The sequence below is a fragment of the Branchiostoma floridae genome, chromosome 15 (assembly GCF_000003815.2).
Source record: "Branchiostoma floridae strain S238N-H82 chromosome 15, Bfl_VNyyK, whole genome shotgun sequence".
NCBI classification, from domain to species: Eukaryota; Metazoa; Chordata; class Leptocardii; order Amphioxiformes; family Branchiostomatidae; genus Branchiostoma; species Branchiostoma floridae.
This window is the reverse complement of record NC_049993.1, coordinates 17656541-17666488: the sequence shown is the minus strand read 5'-3', so window position 1 is coordinate 17666488 and position 9948 is coordinate 17656541. Positions and strand designations below refer to the sequence as shown.

At 40.9% G+C, this 9948-nt stretch overlaps 1 protein-coding gene and 1 long non-coding RNA gene across 2 annotated transcripts in view; both read left to right on the top strand.

Moving 5' to 3' along the window:
• LOC118432408 overlaps positions 1 to 513 on the top strand; it is a 2911-nt gene extending 2398 nt beyond the window's left edge. Inside the window, exon 3 of the long non-coding RNA XR_004833080.1 lies at positions 471 to 513. This is a non-coding gene — a long non-coding RNA (uncharacterized LOC118432408). The remainder of the gene's footprint in view (positions 1 to 470) is intronic.
• LOC118432407 lies at positions 513 to 4645 on the top strand. Its single transcript, XM_035843967.1, has 4 exons — positions 513 to 560; positions 977 to 1090; positions 1761 to 1958; positions 3243 to 4645. Exons 3-4 carry the CDS (start codon positions 1784 to 1786, stop codon positions 3398 to 3400), a joined length of 333 nt encoding a protein of 110 aa, XP_035699860.1. The 5' UTR covers positions 513 to 560; positions 977 to 1090; positions 1761 to 1783; the 3' UTR covers positions 3401 to 4645.
• The last annotated feature ends 5303 nt before the right edge of the window (positions 4646 to 9948 follow it).

The following is a 9948-nucleotide window of genomic DNA, read 5'->3' as shown; positions in this document are numbered from 1 at the left end:
AAGCTTGATAAATTATGTACGTCGGTGAAGACTCGTCCAGGTAATGAGATATCAGTTGCTCAAATCACTCGTAAAAGATAGTCTGACCGTTTTAGCCTGGTATCCAGCCGTAATATAGCTCCCGAGTCTCTTCTCTCCTCTTTGCAATTAATTGCAATTAATTGCAAAGAGGAGAGAAGAGACTCGGGAGCTATATTACGGCTGGATACCAGGCTAAAACGGTCAGACTATCTTTTACGAGTGATTTGAGCAACTGATATCTCATTACCTGGACGAGTCTTCACCGACGTACATAATTTGCATTTCTGTTTAGCTGATGATGTGTTTAGTTCTTTATGATGTATAGACATCCTTAAGGAAATTTTCTGTTCTCCTAAGCCAGCTTCACTCCTCTGCCAGCTTTTGATATTATCCTTTGCTGCCGTAGGATCTGCTTGGAGATTAAACTGATTTATCGTATCCTCCCCCAGGTTCTAGTGCGCAGACTCCAGGCGCAGGAACCACGCCCGTAGTCAGTCCTGGAGTTGGCCAGCAGTCAAGTGCGGCACCACAGGGGACAGGTGGGTAGCAATGGCGTGGAAAACAAACAAACAAACAAATGAATAAACAAACGAACAAGAAAAGCCTGCCCACAAGAAAGAGTTGTAGGAAAAAAAAGGTGCTATCCCTGACTAATTTCATCAACACGCAAGATGAGAATAGTTGCAGTTCTAATAAAGATTGCCTGGACAATTAAAAGTCACTTCTTCCTAAAGTTCTATTGCTGAAAACTCGCTCTTGCAGGGTTAGGCGATGTTAGTGTGTGCTGATATCAATGTCCTAATAGCGTACCTATCTAAAGTTGATACACTTCATATGCTCTCTATTTTACATCCACAAGACCACATGTCGCCATATGCGATACACATCTGGGTATCGAATATGCAGTATAGATTATTATTATCATCATCATTTGCTCATTTTTTTGAAAACATAGGTGCGGCTTCTACAGCACAGGCTTCGCCAGCACCACAGGGCGCCTCCACCGTGCCACCCGCGGGTTCCAATGTCACAAATCCGCCGACTACTGTGGCTACAGGCAAACCGGGAGGTCAGTCGCTTTCAATATTTGTCAACCTTTTGAGTCGTTTGAAAAACTAGATATCATTGGAATGTCTTTAGGAAAGCAAAGCTGATGCGAGAACGCAGAAAGTCAGAAGCAATCGATTATTAACATTGCGTTATCAACAGGGCAATCAGAGATAGTAGCATGCATTGATAATATATAGGTTGGCTGAATAAACATATTAGACGGATATATAATTAGACACGCAGACAGATAGATTAACTTAGACAGACAGATATATAGATACATATACAGACAGACAGACACATAAAAACAAACTGACAAACAGATAGAGACAACTAAACAGACAGCCAGTCAGTCAGTCAGACAGACAGACAGACAGACAGACAGACAGACAGATAGATTGATAGATAGACAGACAGACAGACAGGCCGATACAGACAGACAAACTGACAGGCAGACAGACAGACAGAAAGACAGACAAATAGACAGACAGGCAGATAGACAGACAGTCGAGCACAGACAGCCAAACTGATATACATAGAGACAGACAGACACATACAGAGAGAGAGAGACAGACAGATAGACAGATATCGACAGCCAAACTGACAGACAGACAGCAGACAGACACACAGACAGAAGAAGAACCAGAAACAAACTTCAGTCTCCAATGACTCCAACCTATCCTTTCCAGCCTGTAGACCCAACCCGTCCCCGATGCCGGGAGAGTTTGTGAAGCAGTGTGAGCAGGACGGCAGCTTCAGTACCAAACAGTGTCACGGCTCCACCGGCTTCTGCTACTGCGCACACCCGCAGGACGGTACCATCTACCAGGAGACGGGCAGGAGGGGCAGCATGCAACACGACTGTGCCACTTACTGGAAGACTAAAGGTAAACCATTTGATGGTGTCTTGTTTCATTGGAGATTGGTGATGTTTAAATGACCAAACACCAACGGAGTGATGTGCATTTTGGCTCGTGTGTTCTCTCGCCCAATCTCTCTCCCTCTCCCCTCTTCGGATCCCTCTCATCTTCCTCTCCTCATCTCTCATTCTCTCATCTGTCTCTCTTTCATCTCTATCCTCTCATTCTCTCACCTCTCTCTCATCTGTCTCCCTCTCTCCTTTCTAACTCACACACAAACACACGCTCCCTATCTATCTCTCCTCTCTCTGTCTCACACTCTCTCTCTCTCACTCTGTCACTCTCTCTCTCTCTCTCTCTCTCTCTCTCTCTCTCACTCTCTTCATGTGATTGTGCATTGATGTGTTCCTGCGGTGTAGTTTCTGTATGTTCTACCAGAGGGCACATACCATCAACAGCACCGAGAATGTATTGAATTTGATGGAATCTGCCATCTCTTGCGACTGTCGTGTGTGTTTCAGGTACCAGGAGTTCTTTGACTTGCCTGGTATCCAACCATATTATTGTTCCCGAGTCTCTTCTGTCCTCTCCGAAAAAGAGAGAACAGAAGAGACTCGGGAGCTATCATGCTATTGTCTTATTGAAGTAATATAACTTTAATATCCAACACAAAAATTCGACTCATCCAAATTTTCGACTGAACAGCACCACATACCCTCTAAGATCAATCAATCAATCAATCAATCAATTAAACAATCAAGCAATCAATCAATTAATTCCATAACTAATTGATCATTAATCTTTGGGTTCTTTGAAAACACCCTTTAAGATCAATCAGTCAATCTATTAATCGATAAATTAATAGATGACTAATTGATCATTAATCAACCAATTGATCGATCAATCAACCGATCAATTAATCAAATCATAAATCAATCTATTAGAAGAGACTCGGGAGCTATCATGCTATTGTCTTATTGAAGTAATATAACTTTAATATCCAACACAAAAATTCGACTCATCCAAATTTTCGACTGAACAGCACCAGTCTTTGGAAAGGAATGAACAATGGTGGGTCCAATTTTGTGTTGGCTATTACAGTTAAATTACTTCAATAATGACCAACACAGATGAACTTTCAAGTTAAGACTATTGTCTGACTGTGTGTGTTTCAGGTACAGGTGAATCCCTGTTGGACTTCGTGAAGGGACAGGGGCTTCCTCTTAGCCTGGGTACCATCGGATTTCTACCGGGGCTCCTTACACTCCCTACCCTAAAAAATAGTATTTTTAACTATCGTGTGTGTTTCAGGTACAGGAGAATCCCTGCTGGACTTCGTGAAGGGACAGAACACCGGCGCTGTGGTGGTGGCCGCGATCGGCTGCATCCTCACGGTGTTGGTCGTCATCTTCGTGGTCTTCGGAGAGATAAGAGGGATCAACTTTGCGTTCTTTAAAAACACCCTTTAAGATCAATCAATCAATCAATCAATCAATCAATCAATCAATCAATCAATCAAACATCTTCGTGGTCTTCGGAGAGATAAGAGGGATAAACTTTGCGTTCTTTAAAAATACCCTCTAAGATCAATCAATCAATCAATCAATCAATTAAACAATCAAGCAATCAATCAATTAATTCCATAACTAATTGATCATTAATCTTTGGGTTCTTTGAAAACACCCTTTAAGATCAATCAGTCAATCTATTAATCGATAAATTAATAGATGACTAATTGATCATTAATCAACCAATTGATCGATCAATCAACCGATCAATTAATCAAATCATAAATCAATCTATTAGTCAATTCGTTGCCAAATAGCTTGTTTAAATCTTCAACTGTATTTGACAATCAATCAAAAGCAGTATGGCAATATTTAGGATCAATCGCCTCAAAATCAATCAATCAATCAATCAATCTTTCCATCCATCGATTAAGCGATCTACCAAAATGATGATTCATCGATCACAAGTCGCGATCTTGGCAGCTCAATAAAATCTAAATCAAATGTTGGAATATAGTTATAAATGATTAACTTTGATATCGACATTTACATCAAAAGAATTGTATAATTGCCTTTTTCAGTTATGTAATGTGAATTACAGGAGAGCATGTGAGCTATCATTAGACCATTTCAGTTTTAACCAACCAGTATGGTGGTTGTACCATCGCATACAAGCACCCAATAGACATGGGCGTTGTTTTGTTTTTACCTAAGGTGCTTTGATAGAGTGGACCTGTAGTCTTGTAGTTTATTGGCAAAAACTTAGATGTATACAGGTTTGTTTGTAGTTCTAGAAAATCGACTCTTTTTACACAAAGATGATTACGAGAATCAAATTGATATAGCTTATAATTACTGAAACTACATATTCATGGATTACCCACTGCGTGTTGTGTTCAGCTATAGTACAAGTGTTAAAGATGTTAAAGTGTTAGATTTTGTACCAAAGGCATGTTTTGAATGCCGAAATGTCCATGCTTTGGTTTGTAGTGGTTACGTAAGGGTAGATAATAAATTTGCTGCACGAATAGCATAGATAAACACTTAATTGTCGTGTGCGTGGGATGATTAAATTTTCATAAGTGATACAAATGTCAGCCTTAATGTCACGGGGTATATAAGTCACGTCATCTATTTTCATACTGTCAAGACAAGTAGATGTATTGCAGTCTGCAGACTCAATAGACATTGAAACACTACACATTACAGGCAGATTTGGGATTCGGCTTATTTTATTTTCTTTTTCTTACGCAGCTTCGTAGTGAATCACGTACCTTAATTTCAATTATTGTACAAATGAACTAATACACAGTCAGGTAACAGAGATGTCCATTCGCCCCTTAGCAAGTGGTTGGATCGGTCAGAATAGCCTGCTTTATGCTTAACCAATGTAGGTCGTGAGTTCGATCCCCGACCGAGTCATACCAAAAACTCTAAAAATGGTACATGCTGCTTTCTCTGCTTAGCACTCAGCACTAATGAGGAAGAGTATGGAAGTTAAACACACATCAATACCAGTGGACCAATCCCCTGCTGTAGTGACTTGCACAAATGTGTGGCCCACGGGCTTCGAAGTGGAGATGGACGCCATCCTACGCATCTTAGATGTATGGGCAAACTTTACCTTTTTTTAATGTTTACATTAGTCTGTAATGCGTCATGGTGTAGGGAGTTTACTGAGCATTGAGGTACCCCCCAGCTGTTGTTCTAGCTAGTTCCGACAGAGGGCACTGTAATTACAGCTCTGCCTTATTTGGGGTGAAGAAGGTTAATTTGTGGATATTGTCGGCTCACACTTTTTTTTTCTATTTGCTTTGGACAGACGAGGACAATGTGGCACTGCACTCAAGTTTTGTAACTTATATTAACAGTGCCACATACGCGGTATACAGACACAAGGTAATGATAGTCTTTTACCTCCCCGACCGAAGTCACTTACTCATCTTCCTCGCTCACTTCACCTTAGTGAAGTGAGGAAGATCGTGTAAAGTGCGTTTCCCAAGGGCGCAACGTCGGGGGCACGGTGGGGATCGAACCCAGGACCTATAGATTCCAAGCCGAACGCTCTACCAGTTACGTTCGACGCTCACACTTTCATTAAAACTATCCGTTTGAGAACCTTTTACCCCAGGTGTCTAATGGAACGTCGACAATTTTTGATTGGCCAGTTTTGGGCAGTCATACAAGCTTTAATACAAGCCCTAACAGCACGTGTACGTGGGCAAAGACACGTTCAAGACGTTCGATGCGATGCTCACGATTTCTTTCGCAAAGTCGATGGCCTCAAGATGCTTTTCCGGACCATTTGAGATCACAGAAGTCGCTAAGACGTGTCCTTTTAGTGCACTTAGCTTTTCATGACATGGGAAGTCTGTTCGGCAAGGCCACCGGGGCAGTTCTCAATGCCACGGGTGGCCTTGTACTGTACTCAGCCTTTTTTCAATGGAAATCGAGTACTTCAGGCAGTCGTTATCGCTCCCCGGGAAGCAAAATTTAAGCGCGCTGAGCTGTAATTTGCACTACACGTGTGTATGTCCTGTTCATTACCTGGGGCAGTTACATCATCTAGGAGGTCCTTACGGGCCGTTAGAAATCACCCCTGCCCCGTGGCTTACAAAGGTATGGTTTAGATAGAAAACTTGCTCTTTAGGTGGTCTTTGTGATGCTACTTGTGGTAGCAAAGGAGGCTGAGCTATTATTTTCAACATACGTGTACTTGTGTTTATTACCCGAGGCATTTAACTCAGTTAGGATGTCCTTACGGGCCGTTAGAAATCACCCTTGTCCTGTGGCTTACAAATGTATGTTTCAGATGGAAATCTTGCTCTAAGGCATTTTGCGATGTTTTCAAAGGGATTACCGCTTATATATATATTACCGGTCCCTTGACCGGGGGTGGTCGTGGGGGCACTTAGCAGCTGAGCACACCTCCCTCCATCTCACCCTGTCGTGGGCCCGAGCTTGGGTTTCGGCAAGGGTCATTCCCGTCCACTCTTTGATTTTGCTCAAAGGGATACGCTGTCTTAGATATACCTTCATCTCTTATTTCCTTGGTTTTCGACGGCCCAGATACCTCAAGGAGACGCTTAAGACTACTGACGTTCTTGAACTGGAAAAATATGGGAGGGTCTTTTTAGCGAATGCCCACAAACGCCCACTCTAGAGAAGTCCGCGCTGCACGAATCTCATTTTTTTTGCTTGGAATATGTCCACGTTGTGCTCCCATGTATTGATCCTGAGTTTCAAGTCAATCCATTGACCCGAAGTGACATAAATCAAAGTTTTCGATTCTCGATGGTCTTTTTAGCGAACGCCCAGCAAAATGTCTTTTTAGCGAATGCCCACTATATCCACAAAAATATCGGCCGTCGCGCAACGACACCTAAACCTACCGCCACAAACATGTTCAAGATGGTGTCCCATTGATGTGTACGGAGTTTCCATGCTTTACAAGCATTCTAAGTCCCTGTTTTTGGTCAAAATGTACGGCGACGATACTACCATACTTTAACTATAGCAATTCAAAATGGCGGGCACTAGTCATGTGACCTCCTTGCGGGACTGTTCTATAAGTATCGCGGGAGGGACTGTTGTAGCATAGCTTCTCATACAACCATTTTAGAGTGAATTCTGAACAAGATTTTCATTTCATAGTGCTATCATCTGACTGATATTTACAATGTGGTCATTTTTTCTGTGCTATTATTACCCAGGTTTGAGGAACTTAGTGCAAATTTGGATATTGATTCACCTCAGTGCCCAATTAATGTACAAAAGGCTCAGACACATTAGTGTTATAAACCTGAATAGGGGCAGGTAACCAATACTAGAAAAACATAGCTATTTATTATTAACAATACTATTTACATTATAATAATAACTCTTCACCAAACTGGACTTTTCTTATCTTTATTTATCACAGAAACATTGTTACAATGAGGATTTGATTAGATGAGTATCTGTTACAGTGTGTACAAACTTATTTCAAATACAAAAATGTATTTCGTTTCACTTCCTAAATATTTTTAAAGTATTGGAAGAAGTTGACACATAAACAATATTAATTGCATTATTTATGTGCAGTAAAATGTGACCACATGCTATCAATAGCCTAATAAAATGTTGGAACATGGCACAAGCAAGACACCGTACAGGTGAGCAACGTATATTTCCTTTGATTACAGACCAGGTAAGACACCGTACAGGTGAGTAAGGTGTGTTTCCTTTTATAACAGACTAGGTAAGACACCGTACAGGTAAGTAACGTGTATTTCCTTTCAGTACAGACCAGGTAAGACACCGTACAGGTGAGTAAGGTGTGTTTCCTTGACTACAGACTAGGTAAGACACCGTACAGGTAAGTAAGGTGTGTTTCCTTTTATAACAGACCAGGTAAGACACCGTACAGGTGAGTAACGTGTATTTCCTTTGATTACAGACCAGGTAAGACACCATACAGGTGAGTAACGTGTATTTCCTTTGTTCACAGACCAGGCAAGACACCGTACAGGTGAGTAACGTGTATTTCCTTTCATTACAGACCAGGTAAGACACCGTACAGGTGAGTAAGGTGTGTTTCCTTTTATAACAGACTAGGTAAGACACCGTACAGGTGAGTAACGTGTATTTCCTCTGATTACAGACCAGGTAAGACACCATACAGGTGAGTAACGTGTATTTCCTTTGATAACAGGCCAGGTAAGACACCATACAGGTAAGTAAGGTGTGTTTCTTTTTATAACAGACCAGGTATGACACCGTGCATGTGAGTAACGTGTATTTCCTTTGATTACAGACCAGGTAAGACACCATACAGGTGAGTAACGTGTATTTCCTTTAGCCCAGAAAGGATCTTACACAGGTGAGAAAGGCGTCTGTCCTTGGCCTATATCCCATATGGGCCATTATACAGGTGAGTAAGGCGTCTCTCCTTCGCCATATAGCCAAGTCAGGGTATTATGCAGGTGAGTAAAGCAACTTTCCTTTGCCTGTAGACCAGATAGGGTATTATACAGGTAAGTTAGGTGTCTTTCCTTCGCCTATATACCAGATGGGGCATTATACAGGTAAGTAAGGTGTCTTTCCCTTGTCTATATACCAGATAGGCCATTATACAGGTGGATAAGGTGTCTTTCCTTTGCCTATAGACCAGATAGGCCATTAAACAGGTGAGTAAGGTGTCTTCCCTTTGCCTATAGACCAGATAGGCCATTATACTGGTAAGTAAGATGTCTTTACTTTGCCTATAGACCAGACAGGGTATTATACAGGTGAGTAAAGCAACTTTCCTTTGCCTATAGGCCAGATAGGTATTAAACAGGTGAGTAAAGCAACTTACTTACCTGTATAATGCCCTATCTGGTCTATAGGCAAAGGAAAGACGCCTTACTCATCTGCGCGGTGTCTTACCTGGTCTGTAATCAAAGGAAATACACGTTACTCACCTGTACGGTGTCTTACCTAGTCTGTAGTCAAGGAAACACACCTTACTCACCTGTACGGTGTCTTACCTGGTCTGTAATCAAAGGAAATACACGTTACTCACCTGTACGGTGTCTTACCTGGTCTGTAATCAAAGGAAATACACGTTGCTCACCTGTACGGTGTCTTACCTAGTCTGTAGTCAAGGAAACACACCTTACTCACCTGTACGGTGTCTTACCTGGTCTGCTATAAAAGGAAACACACCTTAATTACCTGTACGGCGTCTTACCTGGCCTGTTATAAAAGGAAACACACCTTACTTACCTGTATTGTTGTCATTTATTAAGAAGAGAAAAAACAATTTGTTTGTAAATGTTAATAAAGGTACATTTTACAATTGAAATTTTCTACGTCATAACTAAATGTTATAAAACATTTCTTTTCTGTACTCAGAAGGGGAGCCCGCTTGTGCCATGTTCCAACATTTTATTAGGCTATTGATAGCATGTGGTCACATTTTACTGCACATAAATAATGCAATTAATATTGTTTATGTGTCAACTTCTTCCAATACTTTAAAAATATTTAGGAAGTGAAACGAAATACATTTTTGTATTTGAAATAAGTTTGTACACACTGTAACAGATACTCATCTAATCAAATCCTCATTGTAACAATGTTTCTGTGATAAATAAAGATAAGAAAAGTCCAGTTTGGTGAAGAGTTATTATTATAATGTAAATAGTATTGTTAATAATAAATAGCTATGTTTTTCTAGTATTGGTTACCTGCCCCTATTCAGGTTTATAATACTAATGTGTCTGAGCCTTTTGTACATTAATTGGGCACTGAGGTGAATCAATATCCAAATTTGCACTAAGTTCCTCAAACCTGGGTAATAATAGCACAGAAAAAATGACCACATTGTAAATATCAGTCAGATGATAGTTCTATGAAATGAAAATCTTGTTCAGAATTCACTCTAAAATGGTTGTATGAGAAGCTATGCTACAACAGTCCCTCCCGCGATACTTATAGAACAGTCCCGCAAGGAGGTCACATGACTAGTGCCCGCCATTTGAATG